The following is a 24018-nucleotide window of genomic DNA, read 5'->3' as shown; positions in this document are numbered from 1 at the left end:
TGAAAATACTCTCTATGGTACTATTACGGTGGATACATGTCATTATACACTTGTTAAAATCCACAGCATGTACAGCAGCAAGAGCGAACCCTCATGTATGCTATGGACTCTGGGTGACGATGATGCATCAATGGAGGTTCATCCATTGTAACAAATGTCCCATCTGGTGGGGGTGTGGTGGTTAGCGGGCTGCGCTGTGTGTAGGAAAAAGGGGTCCATGGGAACTCTCTGTACTTTCCACTCAATTTTGCTGTGAACATAAAACTGCTCTAGGAAAATAAAAGTCTATTTCTTAAAATCCTGGGGGCGTCTGCAGGATCAAAGGATATATGCATTTACATTTTTAATAGATATAAGAGCTTTCCAGAACTACTGTGGCAATTTACATCAGCCTTGTCTATTTTTATACCTCACTCTCATCAATACAATATAGTTGAACTTTTTGATCATCACTAAATTGTTAAAGGAATAGGGTATCTGCTTGTCATTTTAATTTTCATGTCTCATTAAAAATTAGACAGAACACCTTTTTTTTCTTTTTTTTAATATGTCTGAGCCATCTGAATTTCCTTTTGGGTGAAGTGCCTGTTCATTTTCTTTGCGCATTTTTCTATTAGGTCTGCACCTAATTTTATAGTTAAAAATCTACAAATTGGAATGGGAATGATGGTGTTAAGATCTTATATTTTGGATTGAAAAATACACTTATCATATACCCTGCAGTCAACCTTGCATCTTTAAGCATGAGGTGAAACTAGAACTGAATGAGAAAAGTAATAGGGTATGGGTACGTTTTCTGTATATCTGGGTACAACCTCAGCCTCTTAACATGAGAAATAATACCATACCTAAATGTTATAAAGAGCATAGAAGCAGGTGCACCGTCTAGTTTCATTTATGCTGTCTTTTGTGGAACAGTCCCGAGCTACATTTCATTAGATCATGCAAGGTTCTTTGTGTAGCCTGAAATCTGGACAGCTGCTGAACATACTTTTTGGTATAATAAAGTAAAGCACTGTACCAGATGTGATCTGCAAACTGACTATTTAAAGTAGCCTGAATAGGGACTTCCCTGGTGGTACAGTGGTTAGGACTCTGTTCTCCCAGTGCAGGGGGGCCGGGTTCCATCCATCGTCAGGGAACTAGATCCCACATGCATGCCGCAACTAAGAGTTTGCATGCCACAACTAAGGAGCCCACGTGCCACAACTAAGACTCAGTGCAACCAAATAAATAAATACATAAATATTTTTAAAAAATAAATAAATAAAGTAGCCTGAATAACTCAGTTGCTTTTTTGGCCAAACATGATTAAGTGGACAAACAGTGAGCATGTGTTGCAGTATCAGACGAGATACTGACCTTTGTACTACTTTCCTAGAGCTACCTTAATAAAACAAAAACAAACTGGGTGTTAAAACAAATTTATTGTCTCATGGCTCTAGAGGGTAGAATTCTGAAATCAAGGTTTTGGAGGGCCACGCTCCCTTTGAAACCTGTAGGGAATCCCTCCTTGCCTGTTGGCAGTTTCTGGTGATTTGTTGGCCATCTTTGGTGTTCCTTGGCTTGCAGCTGTATAACTGCCGTCTCTGCCTTTGTCATCACGTGGCATTTTCCCCGTGTGTCTCTGTCTTCACATGGCCACCTTCTTATAAGGACACCCTACTCCATCTCCAAAATGACCTCATCTGAACTATATCTGCAATAACTCTATTTCCAAGTAAGATTCCATTCTGAAGTACTGGGGCTTAGGATTTCAACATACCTTTTTTGGAGGGACACAATTTAACCTGTAACAACCTTTCTCTAGAATCTTTTGGGAGAAGGTGAGAGAGACAAGGTAAAAGCCAAAGAGGCTGACACCTTCTACATACATTGCATTCAGCCTGCCTGAGCCATATCGGCATTTGCTGTAAGCACAGGGTGGATGACTTACCAAAAGCTTAATTTCAGAGGAACTTACAAAGCACTTCTGCCCCACGTGGATCCTAGTCCTTTCGTTTGTGATTCACTGAACTGTATGCTCCACCTTCAGCCATCACCCTGCCACCCTGTCCCTGACAGGACGAGCTGCAAGCTGCAGAGAAAAAGAAATGAACTAAGAAGGGTCAAATGATCCCCCATTAGATCACAGATCAGACTGCAGGCCGGGGAGACTTCTGTCTGCTTCCCGTGCTATTGTGCTCTGAGGGGGGCCCCCTCCTGTTGTCCACCTTGTCACCCTTTGAGAGCGACAAGGACCCACACATGGAGCTGTTCCTGAAGTAGTCTCAACTGATCTCAAGTTTCAGCCAAAAGACATCCTTTTTGAATTCGACACCTACTGGCCGCCTAACCTATTAAGCATCTATTCACCAAGGGCCAGATTTTACTACTTGGTTCAGTCGCCCCTCTGCCGAGAGCCCTTTCTGTCTCGCTGTGGGTAGCATCTGAACTTCTGCTTGTTGTCTCAGAATTAATGTGCAGCCTTTCCTTGCTTTCCCGAGGAATTTTGTACTACTAATCCACTCATATCTAAGTGGCTTTTTCCCTTCTTTCCCAAAGTCACCTTAGAGCATTTCTTGCCCTTTTCAGTGGCCAAGGAATTTTTATACTAACTTCTAAAAAGGCAGTGAGAAGTTATCCTTATTTTAAAATGGGAATACACACACACACACACACACACACACACACACACATATAAAATTGCCAATATATATTGAATATATATATTTAGAGCAGGCCACACTTTCACTTTTTTTTTTTTTTGGTGTGATGACTATATAAGTCCAGATGAGCCTTCAGCCAATTATTATTCCCTGCTCCATTCCCCCATTGTATTTTTTTTTTAAAGAGCCACGGACGTTTTCTTTAGATTCTTTGCTAGTAAATAAAAAAATTCTTGCCTTGAATATCATATGATAGCTGGGTGGGGTTTTTTTGGTTTTTTTTTTAAGCATGACAGTTTTGTCAGGGATAATTTTCAGATTATCAACTGACTGTTAGAAATGCAAGCAACACAGAGAGTTTTGGTTTTTTCATCAGCTACACTTCAGGTATTTTTCTTTTGACTCCAGGCCCCAGAGATTGCTGGCTGAAAAGGCCTGGCGGACGTCATTCCAGGGAAGGCAGAAAGCAAAGACCAGTCCTGCCTTCCCCAGCGATCAGCAGCAGCAGTTTTCTGGAAAGTAGGAAACAGAAAAGAAGAGGAAGATTAGATTTGAGTTAAAATTGTCACTTTCTCTCCAACTGGGAGAAGGTCATTCTCTGACATGATGTGGGGTATGAGGCACTGTATCTCTCTTGTTTGCAGAAGTCACCTAACAAAATCTTTCCCAGTAGGACATACCTACTCATAAATCAGCAGCGTCAGCTTCAATCACAGCTTGCATTCTAGAATGCAGACACCAGGGAGAGGCTGACCTAAGGTAACCTGGGGGGACTCCATGCCCCCCTGGCTCTCAGGTTGGAATTTAGAGGATGGCATGCTTCCTGCTGTCTTCACAAGGGCATTTAGAGAGCGATTTAATCCCGCATTATCTTTCCATTATGGGTACTTCTCCTCAAAAGTCCTACAGTCTTTATCTACCAGGGCCCCAAGTAGGGGGCGGTAAGTGAGGCACTCTCCTAGGGGCAAAATTTAGGGGAACCCTAAATAGCCCCAGTAATCAAGATAAACGGTATTTTAACGCAAAAAAATTAAACAAACAAATTGGCAAATAAAGCTGCTAACTGCTTGATTTTGGAAATAAGGCTTCCAGGGCTGGGATCAAGGTGAGGAGAGAGAGGTGGGCTCGTACAAGTGCGGGGGCAGATCCTGCATTTGATATTTTGATATATTGTTCATTATGGGTTTTTTGCATTAATTTTGGCCTTTAAAAATTTTTTAACTAAAATACTTATCTTGATTATTGACTTTTGTTTTCGAATCCATAAATACTGCAACTGAGGCAATTGCCTCTCACTGGTCTCACCCGAGTCCCGGCCTTTAAAATACTGACGAGTCAACAAAAAGCTATCCACCTTCCCGAACCACGACTCTTAGATAAGGACCAGGCTCCGGGGTACAGACACCCTGCCGTGAAGTCTCCGCGTCCCAGTGGGTTTAGACCCTCCCCTCCTCCTTTCCGCGCTCCGTATTAAAACACTGCGCGTTCTGCCCGGCCTTAATCGGAGCGGCCGGCGCGCCGGGGCCACGTCCGCTCCCGCACGTCTGTCCACGTTAAGAGATGACCCCTTCCCTCTCAGAGACCCAAGTTTCACTCACCGCCAAGCCCGTCCCGCACAGCGGTCCCCAGGCCCGCGCACTGCCGCAGCGCGCTGTCCGCTCTCCTCTTTCGGGCGCCGGGCCCGTGTGATCGCGCCTGCGCGCTCCGCCGTGCGCGGGCGTGAGAAAGGGCCCGCGCCGCTCCCAGGTTCTTCCGGAGGGGCAGAGGAGGGCGAAACTGCTCCCCGCGCGGCAGTGCGCAGGCGTAGCGGCGCGCGGCGCTTTCTTCCGCCTCAGCCACTGCGGCTCCGGCGGCGCGCCAGTCGCTGGGCTGCCCGGTGGGGGGCGCTGCGGGCCGGGGCGCCCGGGGGTGGTCGGGGCCGGGCTAGCCGCCCCGGGGCGGGGCCGCGCGGGCCGGGATGGGGCGGGCGTCGGGGCGGGGGTCCAAGCCGGCGAGCGGCGGCGGCGAGCACAGGAGAGGCTGCGGACCGAGGCGCAAGGTTCGGACGCGGCGCCATGCGCGGCCCCCCGGCCTGGCCGCTGCGGCTGCTCCTGAGGCGGGGCCCGGCCGCCCGCGACCCCGGGACCCGGCCGCCGCCGACGCTCCTGGCGCCGGCGCGGCTTGGGGACTCGGGGCCATCGCTCCTCAAGGGTGGCGAAGCCGCGCGAGCCCCGCGGTGCCGGGCGGGCCGCTGCCCGGGCGGGGGTCCCGGCAGCCCCGCGGGCGGCGCGGGCCTGGCGCGGCTCCTGGCGCTGTGGACGCGGCCCTCCGGGCCCTCCAGGTGCGGGGCGCTCGCCGGGCCCGGCGTCCCCCGGCTCCCGCGCGCAGCGCTCCCCGGTGGCCCAGCGGCGGTCGCGCGGGCCGGGGGCGAGGCTTGGCTGCGCGAGCCGGCCTTGCCTGCGGCCGCGGCGACCCCCGGACACGACCCGCTGCAGCGGCCCGTGGCTGCCGGGCGCTCGGAGGCCCAGAAGCTCCTAAGGCTGGCGCAGCCCGAGCGCCGGAGGCTGGCAGGTAGGGCCGCCGTCCCCTCCTCTCGGTCACCGCGACCTTACACACGCGAGGTCCGGGGCCGCCGAGAGGGGCACTGCGGTGGCGTCAGGGGGACCCGGGGCCACTGGAAACGGTGCGGAGGACGGGGTGCCTCTACCTAGGCGTCCCCACCTGGAGCGCGGACAGAGCGCGCCTGCTGTAGCGGTGTGGAGCCGGCAGGCCCGCCGGGAATCTGCTCCCAGAGCTAATGTTTGTTTTCTTATCTTGATACATGTTATACAAATGGGGTAGCATCTCAGTGTTGCAGTTTTCGGGTCTATTCCGTTTTTACTTTGCTGGCGTTCTCAGAATGACCTGGGTTTTTTCCCCGTATCTTTGTAAAATTAATCCTAGCCCCAAATAAACCAATGTTGTCATATGTGCGTGCTTCAGGCAAGTTTATTAAGCAGCCAACAATATTTTTACTCTGTGAAGCAAAGCAGTGTAAACTTTTCAGGTTTGTCCCCTGCTTTTGTCTCCTGGGTGGAAGGCAGGAAGTTACTAAGTTCTTATCAGAAGAGTCAACACTGGTCGTGATCACTGATCTGTAAACTCCAGAAGTGTTGAGAAACTGTGAGTCATAACCCAACTAAATCATAATTAAGTAATTTTTAAAAAGAAATCAAAGTGAGTATTTTTAGGGCTTCCCTGGTGGCGCAGTGGTTGAGAGTCCGCCTGCCGATGTAGGGGACACGGGTTCGTGCCCCGGTCCGGGAAGATCCCTACATGCCGTGGAGCAGCTGGGCCCGTGAGCCATGGCCGCTGAGCCTGCGCGTCCGGAGCCTGTGCTCCGCAACGCGAGAGGCCACAACAGTGAGAGGCCCACGTACCGCAAAAAAAAAAAAAAAGAATATCTTTAGAAACAAAATCCAGATAAACAGATTTTTGTATAGCTTGTCATTTTAGCCATAAATGGAGAAATGGTTAAATGCAAGGGCCTTGTAAGATCTCAAAGGTTTTGAGACTTCTCCAAGTCTTCGTTTCTTTAATAAATATTGAGTCTCATTGTGTGCTAGGCCCTTGGGTTCCACTGATGAGCAGGAAGAAGCATGGTTCCCGCTCCTGCTGGGGCTTGCAGCTTAGTGGGGGAGAAACATTGATGAAAAGATATGTGACTGGAGATGAAACTGCACATGTGATGAGGGCTTGCAAAGAGGGCTTGTGAGGTTCTTAGGCTTGAAAGAGGAGAGAATCCCCCCTTTTTTTGTTACAAGTCCATTGCTTTAGGAAGGATAGTCCTAGAGAGCTATTTGTGATGTAGGGCAGGTCGGTGCCGTGGAGGAGGGCAGTAGAGTGGGAACATTTATACCTCTCACTGACTGTTACAGTTTAGGGGGCTTCTTGGTATTACTGAGGTATAAAGAGAACTATCTCATCGCTCAGTTGGTTGTGCGTGTATTTTTATGGAAATAAAGTTTTTTTTCCTTTTTCCTCTTTTAAAAGAAAATTTTGAGGCTAGGAGCTCTCACTGGCCTGTGAGCTGCTTGGGAAAGGGGCTGTGTCTGCCTCATCTTTCTGTGTCTAGTCCTTAGCCTGTGTGTGTGTGTGTGTGTGTGTGTGTACTTTTAAATCAAGAGGCCAAAAACAGCTGAGTTGAAGAAAAGGAATTCCAATGTTAATTTGTTAATTTTTAGGAAAAGGAATACAAAAATCCTTTTTCAAAAATTCCGCTGTACGTTTGAATAACTGTTTTCATCTGTGTTCAGTAGTTTGGTGAGCATGCTGCCTGAACTGTGTGACCAGAAAACTTTGGTCTTAAGTGATTTGTGTCAGAAACTTTAAAAACAGGGTCCGCCATTTGAAATGTTTATAGGTATCTGCTGAGAACAGTCATTTCCATTTCTCTTCTAAAGGAACCACAGTCCTCGATGCTCTCCGCGGCCCCTCCTCCCTGTGTCTCACTTTATGTAGGAATTTGCAGATATCTTCCAACAGCTGTGGCCTACAAGGTTGCTCTGCAGTCTTTTTTCACTGATAATTCTTCGTCTTATCACCTTGGTCACAGGAGTCTTAAAAGATGGAGGAGCTCACTGTGGAGCCCCTGTGGGCTGATGGGATAAGAGGTAACTGGTCAGAGCCGTCCTGCTGGGCCTGGCAGATAGAAGTGGCTGCTGGGGCTCCCAGGGAGTTAGAGGCAGGCTGCGCCGTGCGTGGGGTTGGGAGTTAGGAGGGGGCCGTGAGTTAGGAGGGGGCCGTGAGATGCCGATGGAGGGTCTCTGTGCGGCGGGCCCGGTGCAGGGGAGCTTGTCTTGCTCACGCTTTGCAGGCGGGCCCCTGGTCAGATGTGGCAGGTGCACGTCCAGCCCTCCACCCCCAGGGTGTTCACTTAAACACTGATAAGGGCCTGTGTGGTTTGAGAAGAGGACAGGTCTCAGAACTGATGCCCGCCAGGAGCTTTTGCTGCATTTGTAGTTACATTTTATGGAGATAGACCGTGACGTGACCAAAATGAACAGAGTGGTGAAACCAGTGGGTGCGGTAAGCAAGGAGAGGGCGAAGCATGTTTCCTGCAGCCCAAGTCGGGACAGAGGGTCTGACAAGGACAGCACTGGTGGGACAGTGAGGCTGAGCCTCCGCAATGGAGACTGCTCCAGAAAGCCCTGCGGAAGTACCACGTTGCAGAGAAAACATGAACATTCTGTATCTGTGCTGCGAAATGTGCTAGTCAGAGTTGACTCAAGTCGGAAATACACGCCAGATTTTGAAAGGACTTAGTATGGAAAAAAAATTGTGAACTTTCTTTACTGTTTAATGTTCATCGCATGTTGATTAATATTTTGGATATATTGGATCCAAATATACAAATAAAATACAGTATTAAAATTAATTTTACCAGTTTCTTTTAAATGTGGCAGCTGGAAGATTTTAAGTTCTGTGGGCGGCGCCCGTCGCGTGTCTGCTGGACAGGAGCACCCGATGTTCTGGCCTTGCCCAGACCTTTGTTCTCCAGGTCACTCCACGAGCCTGCGAGGCTTCCTCACCCTCCGCTTCCTGCTGGCTGTCAGCCCCCTTCACCTCCTGCCCTGGCCAGCTTAGCTAGATGCCAGGCTAGCTCAGCCTCCAACCTGCACTGGGCCTCTACTCCTTTGTTCCCTGTAGACACAGAAAGCTCCTTTCCTCCTCTGTCCCACCCGTCAGAGAGTGGAGCTGCTGGCAGGGACACAGGTCATTCCTGACGCCTTGGGGTGACAGCCGTAATGTAGATAATAGCGGATACTTACTGTTTACTAGATACTGGGCACTGGGCCAGAGGCTTTACGTGTGTGTGTGTGTGTGTGTGTGTGTGTGTGTGTGTATGTGTGTGTGTGTGTGTGTGTGTAATTTCTCCTCACAACATTTCTGTGAGGGAGGGGTTCTTTTTATTGCTATTTGACAGATGAAGAAACTGAGGCACAGAGAGTTTGAGTGACCCACTCAAGGTCAAACAGCTAGATGGCAGAGGTAGGGCACTGACCCTGTCAGTCCCAACTTCAGAACTGACCTTCCCAACATGCTTCCCAAATCTGAAATTCTCAGGTCCTGTAGAATCTAGTTCTTAAAAATATCTGCAGTTCTTGTCACTGTCCGTATCCCCTCTGCCCCTCCCCGTTTCACCCCAGTTCCCCTCTCGCCTGGATCAGGGGAGCCTCAGGTCCTTTCTTTTCACTCTGCTGCCAGAGTGGATCATGTAAAATGCAGATCTGACTGTCTCACTCCCCAGCCCGAGGCTCTTTCAGGCCTGCCTTGCTGCAGAGTCCCAGTTCTGCTTTAGAACCCGGAGCCTAGTATGCCTCCACCTTATTTCTCAGTACTTCTCTGCACCAGAGCCCCTGCTCCAGCTTTATCCTGCAGCCTTCCTGCTCCCTGGCTGCCCTCACCCCCAGGCGAGGCCCCTGCTGTGTTCTTGGCTTGGAATGTGAGAAGACGAAGAAGACAAGCTTTGTCTCAGAATGTGGTTCTTCAGTGTATGAACTGGGTGACCTTGGGCAAGCTCCCTCACCTCTCTGTGCTTGAGTTTCCTCTCTGGAAACAAAAATGAGGGTGATAAAAGCATTGTTGGAGAGAGTGCATATCAAATGCTTCAGAGAGTGGTGGGTGGTTGGTGCCTTAGTACTTGAGTGACACGGGGGTAGCTGCACCTGCCCAGCACAGTGAGCAGACGAGTCATTAAAAGATCTGTCCCGTATCCAGTGGTGATAGACATGCTTGAGAGCCTCCTCCGCCCCCCAGACCTGTCCATCCAGGAGCTGTCTACCGGCCACAGCCCTTCTCCCAACAGCCTCTGTTTCAGGTTTTCCATCCCCTTTCTTTTGGAGGAGATTTCTCTTATTCTTTGAACGCTGTGATGCAGTAGAATGAGCGTAACGGAAAGATACTTGAAGATACCTGTCAAGAGACAGATGACAGTTGCTTGGGACCCGTCAAGCAAGGATAGGAACAAGCAAGATGCTTAACCATGGAGAAAAGGTGGAGAAGAGTTTCTAGAAGGATTATGGTATACTTGGCTTGTCAGGTTTGGGGAGGAATCAGAGATGATAGTTGTGGCGCAAATCTACATGATTCATGAATGTCCGAGATGGTGCTATGTAGTAAAACCTTAATTAACAGGAATCCAGCTAACCCAACGCTGAAAAAAAAAATTTAACTTTGTATACATTCAACTTGTAGAAGAAAGAGGCAAATGGCAATAAGACAAGCTGTCAATCGTTCTTTGTTTTTTTAATTAAAAGGAAAGAGAGGGGAGATCCTGGAAAGAATTTTGATTCAGCCCAATTCCTTTCTCTTTGTAATCATTATCATTACTGTGTAAGAACTAGTGTGTGTTCATGAGATACAGGTTCTTATTTCGGAGTTGTAACTCTGAGTTTGAAAACTAGAGGCGGGAGGGAGAGATGGACCTTGATGGCACTCTGCATACATTACACTTACTGAAGTATTTGCCAAAGGGAAGAAACAGACCAGAGAAGCTGGCTGCTGATGACAGATGAAACAGGCCTTTCGGGTTAACCCCCGGCTCGCCAGGCCACTGCTTTCTGGAGCAGCCCGTTTGCCACGACCGTGCCCTGCAGAACCCGAGCTACACTTGCCTCCTACACCCTTCGGGCTTCCAGTCCCTCTGAGAACTGTCATCAGGAACACGGCGATTTGAAACAAGACCCCGGGTCTTAAAGCAGAAGGAAATGGCCCTTGGCCAGGTTCACATTATGCAGTTCGGTTGTGATAAAAGGGGTTTTCAGCCAGTCACATGGGCTTTCTGGCTCTGGTAAAGGAGTCATTGCCACGCACGGACTTCCTGAGCCACCAGATCTTACGATTCTCTTTAGGCGGTTGTCGAACTCTGATACGCTTTCATGCCTCCTTTGCCAAAGTTCAGTTTATTTGTTCATTCATCCAACAAATATTTATTGAGCTTTTCCTATATACCTGTCCCTGTAGGCAGTGGGGATACAACAGTGAACAAAACAGACAGAAATCTTTTATCCTACTGGAGAGAGACAGTAGACAAGTGAAGTGTTGGGAAGTGCTGGGAGGAGAACGGAGGGCGAGGCTGCTGTGTTTGGGTCTGTATTAACAGATAGGACTGCAGAGCAGGCCTCCTTGAGGGGAGGCCGTTAGAAGACCCCCAGGAGGGGAGAGAGTGTGTGCAGTGTTCCCGACTTAAGTCAGGCTCACATTCCTCCTAGAGCTCTGTTTGCCAACTGAACAACCGGTTCACACTGAGTTCGTTCTCTACTCTTTTTATTAAGGTTTCGTGAAAGTAAAGCCTTTCACTGAAGTGTGAGCATTAGGCAAGACACAGATAGAGAAGCTGTTTGCAGGGTGTTGGCAGCGCTCATTCCCCAGGGCTCAACCCACATTGTGTCCACTTGGGGTTCTCGCCATTGATTCTCCAGTGATGGAGCTAGCTGGGCCCCAAGCGGGACCAAACTCAGAAGGTGCACAGTGGCACGTGCCCTGCCCCAGTCACTTGATGCCACTCTTCAGAAGGAACCTCTGTTACTTGTTTCTTGCTACTCTCCTGGAGATATTCTGTGCATTCATGAACTTGAAAATCAATAAGCAAAAAAGTGCCACAGATGTTAACATCTGTGTCCTGGGCTTTTTCACTAACAGTGTATCTTGGTGGATGGTTTCATGTCTCTTCCTATAGACTCACCTCGTTCTTTTTAACGACTGCATAATATTTATAAAATAAATGCTCCATAATTGATTTAACTTTTCTCCATTAATGAACGTTTGGGATATTTTGAATCTTTTGCTGGGATGAGCAATGTCATAATGAACACCCTTGAGTGTACATTTTTTGCATACACATATGGGAGTGTATCTGTAAGTTAGAATCTTAGAGCTGGAATTGGTGGATGAAAGGGAATGTGCATTTATGTTTTGACTGATAAGATCACATCGCTCTGCCATTGCAACTGTACCAGTTTGCACACCCACTAGCAGTGTAAATGCTTCCTTTCCCACAGCTTTGCCAACACCATGCTGTCAAATTCTTTGATCTTTGCCAGTCATTAGATGAAAGTGTAGTGTAAATATGCATTCCTCTTATTAGGAATGTTGTTATCTGATACATGTTGTTCCTAATTGGATTTTCTCGATATTTTCTTTTCTGAAAAGATACTGTGTCCTGTGTCTTTTTTGTTTTTAAGCCGTGTGAACAGTTGTGTTCTTACATGTTTTATTATCATGCTCATACTCTGGTACTTTATCTCCCAGAGCAATAATATTAAGAAGGAACGTATCACATGTGTAATGGCTGCCCATAACTGCTTTCCAAAGGTTCAAGTGTTTTGAAATATTAGACATAATCAAGAGCTTTACCTGCATAGTTTGATCTTCAAGCTAAGATACAGTTAGATGCCAGGAAATAACAGTGTGTAGCACGAGTGTAGGAAAAATGTCATCTCGGGAGGGAGGCCAGAACGGATTTTTGTGGTTAGCTGTCAGTTACTCCTGAGGAAGAAGAGAGCAGCAGACCAGGGTAAAGCAAAAGCCGTCTTGTCTGGGTACTTGGGGACGATCAGTGCCCTTACAGTCATCCTGCCTGATTTGGCCCCAGAAACTACTCGGTTCTTCCCTTTAGTCAAGGGTCCAGGAGCTAAAGGGAGGAGACTCCCGGCATCTGAGAGCATCACATGATCTGAAAAGTTTATTCGGGAAAGAAGCGTGATGAACTCAGCACCCTGCCCCTTGGCCGAGGCACCGATGAACCGGAGAGTTGCTTGTGTTTTCCAGCTGCAGTTGGGTTTCTGACGGTGTCCAGTGTCATCACCATGTCCGCCCCCTTCTTCCTGGGGAAGATAATCGACGTCATTTATACAAACCCCTCTGCGGACTACAGCTCCAGCCTGACCCGCCTCTGCCTGGCGCTCGGCGGCGTGTTCCTGTGCGGCGCCGCGGCCAACGCCGTCCGCGTCTACCTCATGCAGACGTCAGGTGCCACGACCCACCTCCTGGGCCACATGGGGTGGGGGTTGGGGGGGCGGATCTCGTGGGTTACCTGTGCTCCGGCCCCCACCTGTGCTCTCCGGCCCCTGTGCTCTCTTCCTCCACCGCGTGGGGGACAGGGCCAACACTGGGCTGGGGATTGTTGTAGATCATGTGCTCTGTGCTCAACCTGCCTCTCCCGTGAATTGGAGCGCAGTCGCCTGTGTGCCTTCCGGGAGGTTTGAGTGAGGCGGCCGCAGAAGCCGGGCCGTGCCCCGCGCTGTGCCGCCCCTGCAGGCGGAGCCGGGCGATAGTGGTCGGTGTCACTGTGAGGCCTGCTTGTTAGTAGGCGGTGACACCACAGTGACGCTAGAGCCCGGCACACCCGACTCCAAGTCGGTTGCTGGCCATTTAGCTGATGAAATAGTCTGTAGAGAAGTAACCAGTTCTTGCCGTTCGAAGTTAAATCCAGGAAAGAATTGCGAAGGAGAAGCAAAATTAGCTTTTGAGAAGTTAAGGTCGTAAAACTTCTCTGTAAGTTATACTTTACGAAAGTCTCTTGGTCACGTTCCGTTTACTACTGTATCCTGTCCTCGGCATCCTCGGGCTGTGGGCACCGAGAGGAGATCGGTGCTGGTCAACAGCGCGTGCCGATTAGTGCGCCCGGGCTCCCACCGCACCCAAGCCGGCGCAGACAGGCCTCCGGGGCTGCGGCTCAGAAGAGGCGCCGACCTCGGGCCGCGTGGCTGCGTGTTAGCGGCTGAGCCCAAGCCGATGCCACTGCTCTTTGCCTTGCAGGTCAGCGCATCGTGAATAGGTTGAGAGCTTCGCTCTTTTCCTCGGTTCTGAGGCAGGAGGTCGCTTTCTTTGACAAGACGCGCACCGGAGAGCTGATCAACCGCCTGTCCTCAGACGCGGCCCTGCTGGGGCGGTCGGTGACCGAGAACCTCTCGGACGGGCTCAGGGCCGGAGCCCAGGCTTCCATTGGCGTTGGCATGATGGTATGTCGGCCCGGCTGCCGGGGCGCCCTGCGGCCGGGGCTCGGCCCGCGCCCTCTTCTCAGGCGTGAGGTGCGCTCCGTTGAGCTGTTCTCATCGCTGTCGCAGAGGCCACGGGGACCTGGAGCAGCTGCTTCCTTGGTGGCACCTGCGCCTTCACTTCTCCGCCGTGAATTCCTGTCTGGAGAACGGACCGTTGGCATTTAGAAAAACTTAACCTTGTTGCCTGGGTTTTCCGAGAACGTGTGAAAGTGGTGGGAGGGCCCTCGGGTCCTGAGTGTGGGTCAGAGGAGGGGTGTCAGTTCCGTCCCCAAAGGCAGGAAGCTGCCACTGCCGTCTGGATGGGACAGAGGCCTCATTTCCTCTCCTCCTCCTATCAGGAGCAGGTCCCCTCCTGCACGCAGGCAGCTCTGCCCTCCCTTAGGGGAGCCGGCTCCACCCAGGCCCGTGTCCCTTCCTTAGCTGGGGGCCTGAGCCCAGCTCCCTTCTTCACACCAGTGGTCTCTTCAGACCTGCGCAGCTGCCTGGTAGGAATGTAGTGCAGGCCACGTGTGCCAGTGTACATTTTCTAGTAGCCACGTTTTAAAAAGCAAAAAGAGGGAATTACCTGGCGGTCCAGTGGTTAAGACTCCGCGCTTTCACTGCTGTGGGCCCGGGTTCAGTCCCTGGTCGGGGAACTGGTACTAAAATCTCACAAGCTGCGTGGTGTGGCCAAAAAAAATTAAAAAAAAAAAAAAAAGCGAAAAGAAAGGTGAGGTGAGATTAATCTTAATAATTTTACTTAATATAAACAATATTATCAATTCAACATGTGTTTAATATAAAAATTGTTAGATATTTCAAATTATTTTTTCATATTAAGATTTCAAAATATAGTGTGTTTTCTTTTATAAATTTATTTATTTTGGGGTCTTAGTTGCTTAGTGCAGGTAGTTGCAGCGAGCGGGGGCTACTCTTCGTTGCAGTGCACGGGCTTCTCATGGCGGTGGCTTCTCTTGTTGCGGAGCATGGGCTCTAGGCGCACGGGCTTCAGTAGTTGTGGCTCGCGGGCTCAGCAGTTGTGGCTCACAGGCTCTAGAGCACAGGCTCAGTAGTTGTGGCACACGGGCTTAGCTGCTCCACGGCATGTGGGATCTTCCCGGACCAGGGCTCGGACCCTTGTCCCCTGCATTGGCAGGCGGATTCTTAACCACTGCGCCAGGGAAGCCCCCAAAATATAGTGTGTATTTTATACTTACGGAACACTTAAATCTGGATGCTAAATTTTCATTGGGAATACCTGATCTGTATTTAGATTTCATAAAATTTGTGGTTGAAAAAGTATATTAACATACCCAAATTCCCAGACATTCTTAAAACTTTACCAATAACTAAATAGAAATGGAGTATCAGTTTTTAAATTTAAATTTTAATTAAAACTAAATAAAATGTAAGGTTTAGTTCCCCAGCACACTGGCCACATTTCAGGTGCTCAGTAGCTGTGAGAGGCTGTCATCTTAGCACAGTTCTAGACCCCTAGAATGAGGACGGTGACTGATCTTTTCTCACAGGTGGAAAAGCTTGGGTTTCTGTCCTGTGTCCCACAGGGCATTCAGTCCAGAGCAGAAGAATATGTTGAGCCTGTAAGATCTGACATACAGAGTGGAAGACAGCTTTGAAATCTTATGTATGCCCAGCCAAGAGAGAAGCAAAACTCTGGGAGAAGGGCCCTCCTGAACTAAAGCACCATTTCCAGATATTAATAGTCCAGGGCTCAGGAAGAGCTGGGAACCTCTTTTTGTAGCAGGTGAAGAGAGTCCCAGTGTAGGGCAGGTGGCTCATCAGGGGGAGGGAGCCTTAGTACCTTGAGCTGCATAGCAAAGTACCACACCTGGGGGCTCAAACAACAGAAGTTTATTTCCCGTGGTTCTGGAGTCTGGGAGTCCCAGATCAAGGTGCTGACAACGTAGGTTCGTTCTGAGGCCTCTTCTCTTGTCTTGTGGGCAGCCATGCTCTCGCTGTGTGCTCCGCTCACAAGGTCTGTCCTCTGTGCTTGTGGGGAGAGAGCTGACTCGCTGGTGTCTCCTCTCTTAAGGACCCGAATCCTATCAGATCAGGGCCCCCGCCCTTATAACCTCATTTTACCTTAACTCCTTCCTTAGAGGCTCCATCTCCAAGTCCAGCCCCATTGGGGCTTAAGGCATATGAGTGTGGGGGGGACACAAACACTCAGCTCATAGCAGGGCCTCATAAGGGGGCATCCCCTGGGACCTGGCCTTTAGCTCTGGAGGAACAGAAGTGTGCTTTGTTTCTCATGGGCTCCCTGGACCTGACTATGGTAAGCCTGCTCCCAAGAACCTAATGATGTCTGTACCATACTGCCAGTTTGGTAATTTACGTTCGGGGGTCTCCCTCCCACCATTAAGATGTGTGTCCTGATACTCCAGCGCTCCTTGTATGACAGCACCCTGCAATATTCTTCAGAAGGATATTTCTAAGCGTGGAACCGGAGCACGGGGAGGGAGGGTTCTGAGCCCGTCCCCAGGGCCTGGGGGGCACCGAGGGATGCTCCTGCCCCCCGTGCAGAGGGCTTGCTTGGGCTGTGCTGAGACCTGCCTGGGTGCCTCGCTGCCCCTGCATGTGTCCTGTGGCCACTGCCATCCCAGCGTCTGCTTGTCTGCTCAGGGTGGGTCGTCCCATGGATCAAGGTGCTGAGCTCATTGCTGCCTCAGGGCCTCTGTGTACTTGCTCTTCCAAGACCACATGACCCTGTGGTTTCTCTCTCTCTCTCTCTTACCTGTTTGCTCTCCGACTCTCATCTTTGCTGTCCCCTTGGATGAAGCTCCGTGTGGGTCAGTTATCTCCCAGGTGCCTAGAATAGTGTTCGCTGCATGACGGCATTAGGCAACCAAGGAGTAAATAAGTGAATGATTGCGTGCTTCGTCCTTTACTTTACATTTCAGTCTGCAGCTTTTCCTCAGCATTTTAGGAGAGCCTTGTACTGATGATACTATTTTATAATTAATAATTTGTCGAAGAAATGCTAGTACCATTTAAAATACAATCACCTAATTGCAGGGTTGGCTACGGGAAAACCCCACTGTGTTACTTCCCCTTCGAGCAACTCCAGTTGTTAGGAGACTCCTCCTTTTGTTGAGTCTAGATCCATCCGACTGCGATTCCAGTCCTCTGAGCCGCGGAAACAGCTCTAACTTGGTTGTTACACCCCCTGCCAAGTCCTCTTTCAACTCTGTCATATGATGTGGGTATTTTTGGTCTTGCTGCCACCTGAGTCATTTCAGTGAGATATTGCTCAGGTTGTTCAGAGCCCTTGATCTGGACCTGAATGCAGAACTCCTGGTGAGGTCTGGCCAGCGTGGAGCAGAAGGCGGCCTCCTTCCTCTGCTCACATCCTGCCCCCCTTCTCTGTCGGTGAACAGCGTGGCCTGATTTACACAGCACTGGTCCTGCGTTGTGTCAGTAGTGGTGCAGCAGTGGAGGGTAAAAGAGCCCCACCCTTGCTTCAGCAGCTCTCTGTCGCGTCACTCCTGTGTGGCAGGCTGAATATTCATGGGGCTTTGTGAAGATTGAAAATGTTTGAAAAGTTCTACCAAAACTGGATGTACGATTTTGAGACAGCAACCTTTAAGCCTGCCTGTTAATTTCAACACACGCACACACTTAGAGCGGGCAGTGAGAATGTCTTGCTACTCTGTGTAACACAATACGTTTTGGCTTTTGTTTTTGACAGTTTTTTGTCTCCCCTAATCTGGCCACTTTTGTTTTGAGTGTGGTGCCTCCAATATCCATCCTTGCTGTGCTTTATGGCCGATACCTACGGAAACTGACCAAAGTCACTCAGGACTCCCTGGCACAAGCCACTCAGGTAAAGGCCCCTCCCTGGTGTGGTCTCCACTTGAATGAACTCAGAGCCAGGGTATCGGTGGGCAGACCCTAAGGGATGTGCTGAAGCTTTTCAAAAAAGTACTTCCTTTTCCTTACATTAGCCCCCCGGATCTTAGCAACACAAAGTACTCTGCCTTCTAGACTAGATTAGTACCCACACCTCAGCGTTGAGCCCACTTGACTGTACATTGTGTGAACTTCTTACTGTCACTATTTCTTATAGGACGAAAAAGCTAATTATATTCTGAAAATAGTTTCTGGATGATACTCTGTCCTTCATTAATGAATAAGGGTAGCTTTGTAATGCTATTCAGTATTGTCTTTTTTAAAAATTAAAAATAACTTATATTTTCATGTTACAAAACCATGCATATTTATGAAACTAAAATTTTGAGAATATAAAGAGAAAAAATAACATGCATAATTCTAGCTCTCAGAATGAATGTTATTAACATTTTGGAGTCTATCCTTTTCATCTATCTTTTTCACTACGTAAAATATATGTCTTTATCTACCTACCTTCCCATTTATCTCTTTATCTACCTATATATATGATGTGTCTATGTATAAATATATATTTGTTTCCAAAAACAGGATTGTTTATCATATACTCTACTTTGTAATCTATTTTTGACGTAGTTGCGTATCATGAGCAGCTTTCTATTGATAGTATCTTAAAAATGAGAACCACATTTTAATTTTGCCTCCCTCGAAATATATGTATTATTTCTCCCAGCTAGCTGAGGAACGTATTGGAAATATAAGAACTGTTCGAGCTTTTGGGAAAGAAATGACTGAGATAGAGAAATACACCAGCAAAGTGGACCATGTGATGCAGTTAGCAAGGAAAGAGGCATTTGCTCGGGCTGGTTTCTTTGGAGCAGTAAGTAGATCATTTTGGAAAGAGTGGAAAGGGTAGACGTTATGACTGGGAGGGGTTTTTATTCTGTGAATCTTGCCATACGTAGAAAATACTTCTCCCTCAAGAGTAAGAATTACCATCCTTAAAATATTTTTGTGAAGGAGGAGGAAAACAAGTAAATGTAATTAAAAGAAAGGTGGTGAGACCAAGACAGTGTGGGATTGGGCACTGATTCTCAGAGTGTGGTCCAGACCAGGCATGTCAGCTTCACCTGGGAACTGGTTAGGCACACCAGCTCCACTCTGGATGTCCTGAATTGGAAACTCTTGGGATGGGGCTGGCAATCTGTGTTTTAGCCCCAGGTCATTCTGATGCAGGCAGTTTGAGACCCACTGAGGATTAACCAAAATAATCTCAGTGTATTTCAAGAAGGAAGTATAAGAAAATTGATCACGTTGATCACAATGAACTCGGGTAGGACACCGAACTAGAAAATCACCATGATGGCAGATTCATAATATGTTCAAACTGGAAAGAATGTTAGAGGTGATTCAGTAACGGCCGTGACTTAACGGATAGGAAGGCCCAAGGAGGCAGCACTTACAGAGACCACGCACCTAACGCAGGTCAGGGCAGGTGAGCGAGATGCAGGGCTCTAACTTCTCAGTGCAGCCTGCCCAGCCCAACACGGTACAGTGTACTGATTTCCTCCAGTTAGGGAAGGCCTCCTTACTATCATTTTTCTCCTTTGCAAATTGATTAGACTGAGTAAAATAGGGATCTGATGGGTGACTTAGTGTTTAGGTTTCTGTGTTAATGAGATTATTTCCTTCAATACTGTGATATTTCAAAAGTATTTTTAAATTCAGATTAAAACTTATTTAGTATTTTGGAAAAATCTTGCTTGATGGTGAAATGCATAAAGGGAATTATAGGCCATGCAAATGCTTTTTGCATTTGGCGACTTTGGTTCCCACCTGACTTCTGTGTTTTCTTCCCTTGACAGACCGGGCTCTCTGGGAACCTGATCGTGCTTTCCGTCCTGTACAAAGGAGGACTGCTGATGGGCAGTGCCCACATGACAGTGGGTGAACTCTCTTCCTTCCTAATGTATGCTTTCTGGGTTGGATTAAGCATTGGAGGTATATAATTTAAATAGGCTTGGGAATTTACAAATCAAAAATAGGGTTATAGTTTCTGAAATGAAAAGTTAACTTTCCCATTACTCCACCTCTCATCAATTAACTAACTGCAAAAACCTCTCCTAGAATGTTACTCCAACTTGACTTTGAAAGAAAGAGCAGAGATACAAGTGGGATCCTCCGTGGGGTCTGGAATTTCCAGGGTTTTGCAGGCCCCCCGTAGCTGGTGGAGCTCCGGGTCTCACTGGAGCTCTTTCCAGCTGCATGTAGGGCAGCCTGTTCCCTTTCACCATAGGATGGATGCTGGGGAGGAAGGGTGGTGTGAACAGACATGTACAGGAACCCCCGTCCTCTGGTGGTGATGCTTCCATGATGGGCAAGTCACTGGTGGGGAGTAAAGTTCCTTCTGTACAAAGTCAGCCATGTTCAAAACTAGTGAACAATCACAAATATAAGTGATAAAGTACATGAAGCACAGTTGCTTGCTTTTGTCAAGAGCCTCTCAGATGAGCTTTCATCGTCTACTTCTGAGTGAAGGGAAGCAAGACCCGTGGAGTCTGCGAGGTTTTCTTTTCCGTAGCTTTCCTGTGGCCCCAGCCAGCTGGGAGCAGATGATTTCCTGCTTTGGAAAGGATGGAAAGGTTAGATAAACACTGAAGTCTGGTTCAAGGAGCTCAGGTATCCCATGGGGGTCACCTCAACCCGACACTCTTGTTGTTTTCAGGGTTTCAGGGTTTTCTACTGGTTAAAGGTATAGACTTTTCCTTAGACATCTGCAGGCAAGTGAGGATGTTTTCTGGACTGAGATTTCCAGAGACTCCTTTAAAAATAGCATAATAGTTCCTCTGGCTGGTCTTGAAGACAAACCTGATCAAGACACTTCCGGGTGCTGAGTGACTTGGGATGCGAGAGGGCCAGTTCAGGAGGACAGAGCAATGACAGTGTTTCTCTTTTCTCTCCGTCTCTTGGGTTGGGCCCGTCGGGCTGTAGGCTCGCACACCCGTGTGGGTGGGTTCCTTTCAGCCTTTTGTCCCACCTCAGAGCGAACTTGTCTGCCGCCACCTTCCCTCTCTGTGGCCTTCCTGTGCACGGTCCACGCTTGACCGCTGTCAGCTTTCCTCCTGCCCCCCCCAATCTTGAGTTTTCTGCCACATTTGTCTTGATCTTTCTTAGTCCCTCTGCTGACACCTCCTTTTTTCCATAGTACTTGACCTGATAGACACTACCTCTGTTTTGGGGTGTTCTGCTGCCCTATCTTTTGTCCCAGGTTCATAGCTGTGTCTTGCACAGAAATTGGTTGGAAACACAGTTCCCGTCCCCTGGGAGTCAGTTACCTCCCCTGGTCACAGATGTGCTGCTGAGGCTTTGTCTGTGCTTGAGATTTCGGGGGGCTCGGCCTCCTGAGCCACAGGCCACCCCACAGCTCTGGTTGATGGTTCCTGCCGTCTGGAGGTGGAGAGAGGAGTGAAGTGTGGGCGGGACTGTAGGGACCTGTTACAGGTTGAGTTGGGTTTTAAATGTTTTTGTGAAGCTCACTGTTTAGAGTGATTCTGTAATGAATCTGCAATCAAGAAATCCTGTTTTATTTATTAAATAAATCAGAATTTTTATATGTTGGTTCCTGCTTAGAATAGATTTTACTGAAAAAAAAAACCCACAGTAAATTCTACATTTATTTTCTGTTGTGAGAGTGTCAGAGGTGCTATTTGAAGGAAAACATGCTTGTTTCTTTTATACCAGAGAAGGCTCTTACATCTTCCTATCAAACCCAATATCTTTTTTCTTACATTTTTATTGAGGTGAAATTCACATAACACAAACTTAATCATTTTTAATTGTACAGCTCAGTGGCATTTAGTACATTCACAGTGTTGTGCAACCACTACCTCTGTTTAGTTCCAAAGTATTTTCCTCACCTCGAAGAAAGGCCCATACTCATCAAGCAGTCTATACCCCCCTCCCCAGCCCCTAGCAACCAGTTTGCTTCCTATCTGTATGTATTTACTTACTCCGGATATTTCACGTGAATGGAATTATATAGTTTGTGGCCTTGTGTGTTTGGCTTCTTTCCCTTCGCATGTTTTCAAAGTTCACCCACATTGTAGCATGTACTTCATTCCTTTTTGTGGTTGAATAATATTCGATTGTATGGATAGACCACATTTTGTTTATCCAGGGCCATTTTGTCTTTGTTTCTGTTTTCCAGAGTCTAAACTCTTTACTATGTTGTGAACTACTTCCAACTCTTTCCCTTGACTTTTCCTTCCTTCCTTCCTTCCTTCCTTCCTTCCAATTAATAGACTTCTTAAAAGAGCAGTTTTAGGGGCTTCCCTGGTGGCACAGTGGTTAAGAATCCGCATGCCAATGCAGGGGACACTGGTTCGAGCCCTGGTCCGGGAAGATCCCACATGTCACAGAGCAGCTAAGCCCGTGTGCCACAACTCCTGAGCCTGTGCTCTAGAGCCTGTGAGCCACAACTACTGAGCCCATGTGCCACAACTACTGAGCCTGAGCTCTAGAGCCCGTGCTCTGCAACAAGAGAAGCCACCGCAATGAGAAGCCCGCGCACCACAACCAAGAGTAGCCCCCGCTTGCCACAACTAGAGAAAGCCTGCGTGCAGCAACGAAGACACAATGCAGCCAAAAAAAAGGAGCAGTTTTAGGTTCACAACAAAGCTGAGCAGAAAGTACAGAGAGTCCCATAGACCCCCCGCCCCCCATGCACAGACTTCCCCATTTATCAGCATCCCCCACCAGATGGTGCATTTGTTATAATCGATGAACATACACCGAAACGTTATCACCGAAGTCCAGAGTCTACCTTAGGGGGTCACTCGTAGTGTTGTACGTTCTGTGGGTCTGGACAAACGTATAATGGCATGGATCCACCACTGTAGTATCATACAGAGTAGTGTCACTACCCTAAAAATCCTCTGTGCTCTGCCTATTCATCCTTCCTTCCCGCCAGCCCCTGGCAACCACTGATTTTTTTACTGTCTCCACAGTTTTGCCTTTTCCAGATGTCATGTTGTTGAAATCATGCAGTGTGGAGCTTTGCACCTTAGCTTCCTTCACTTAGTAGTAGGCATTGAAGGTCCCTCCATGTCTTCTCATGGCTCAATAGCTCTTTTCTTTTTAATGTTGTCTGGATGGACCACAGTATCCATTAAAAGGACATCTTTGTTGCTTCCAAGTTTTGGCAATTATGAATAAAGCTGCTGTAGACATTTGTGTGCAGGTTTTTGTGTGGATATAAGTTTTCATCTCCTTTGGGTAAACACGGAGGAGCACGATTGCTAGATTGCATACAGTAACAGTATGTTTAGTGTTGTAAGAAATCGCCAGACATTCTTCCAAAGTGGCTGCACCACTGTGCGCTCCCACCAGCCCAGAATGGGAGTTCCTGTTGCTCCACGTCCTCACCAGCATTTGGTGGTGTTAGGATTTCGGATTTTTGCTGTTCTGATAGATTCGTTGTTGTCATAATTTGCTTTTTTCCCTGGTGACGTGATGCAGGATATCCTTTTATATATTTATCTGCCATGGGTGTATCTTCTTTGGTAAGATGTCTGTTTGTCCATTTTTTAATTGGCTGTTTGTTTTCTTATTGTTGAGTTTTAAGAATTCTTTGTATACAATAGTCTCCCCTTATCCTCGGTTTCACTTTCTGTAGTTTCAGTTACTGGTGGTCAACTGCAGTCTGAAAATATTAAATGGAAAATTCCAGAAATAAGTCATAAATTTTAAATTGCACACCATTCTGAGTAGCATGATGAAATCTCACGCTGTCCTGCCTCCTGCCTGGGACATGGGCCATCCCTTTGTCCAGCGCATCCCACCCGTTAGTCTTTTGGTAGCCGTCTCAGTGATCAGATGCACTGTGTAGTACTGCAGTGCTTGTATTGACATGACCCTTGTTTCACTTAATAATGGCCCCAAATTGCAAGAGTGGTGATCTGGCAATTCAGATATGCCAAAGAGAAGCCATGAAGTGCTTCCTTTAAGTGAAAGGGTGAAAGTTTTTGATTTCTTAAAGAAAGAGAAAAAATCATATGCTGAGGTTACTGAGATCTATGGTAAGAATGAGTCTTCTGGTCATGAAATTGTGAAGAAGGAAAAAGAAATTCATGCTGGTGTTGCTGTCCCACCTGAAACTGCAAAAGTTACACCACACTGCTTAGTTAAGTTGGAAAAGGCATTTAATTTGTACAAGATACTTTGAGAGAGACCATGTTCACATGACTTGTTACAGTATATTGTTATAATTCTATTTTATTATTAATGTTACTCTCTTACTTTATAAATTAAACTTTATCTTAAGTATGTGTGTGTAGGAAAAAAATACAGTTGACCCTTGAACAACACGGGTTTGAACTGTGAGAGCCCACTTATACAGATTTTTTTTCAATAAATACGTACTGTAGTACTACACGATCCACGGATGCAGTTACAGAGGGCCTGCTACAAAGTTATATCTGGATTTTCACATGTGAGGGGGTTGG

The 24018-nt window shown here is 47.9% G+C and overlaps 1 protein-coding gene across 2 annotated transcripts in view; it reads left to right on the top strand.

Annotated features, from left to right (window-relative positions):
* Positions 1 to 4702: 4702 nt before the first annotated feature.
* Positions 4703 to 24018, top strand: part of ABCB10 (ATP binding cassette subfamily B member 10) — a gene marked incomplete at its 5' end in the record, with an annotated part of 32565 nt that continues 13249 nt past the window's right edge. For both annotated transcript variants that reach the window (XM_082674030.1, XM_082674029.1), the window contains 6 exons: positions 4703 to 5198; positions 12438 to 12638; positions 13428 to 13630; positions 17358 to 17492; positions 18249 to 18395; positions 19381 to 19516. In XM_082674030.1, coding sequence (XP_082530156.1) covers positions 4703 to 5198; positions 12438 to 12638; positions 13428 to 13630; positions 17358 to 17492; positions 18249 to 18395; positions 19381 to 19516 — 1318 coding nt within the window. The remainder of the gene's footprint in view (positions 5199 to 12437; positions 12639 to 13427; positions 13631 to 17357; positions 17493 to 18248; positions 18396 to 19380; positions 19517 to 24018) is intronic.

Source organism: Grampus griseus (assembly GCF_964374135.1).
Source record: "Grampus griseus genome assembly, chromosome: 16".
Lineage (NCBI taxonomy): Eukaryota > Metazoa > Chordata > Mammalia > Artiodactyla > Delphinidae > Grampus > Grampus griseus.
This window is presented reverse-complemented; position numbering and strand designations above follow the sequence as displayed.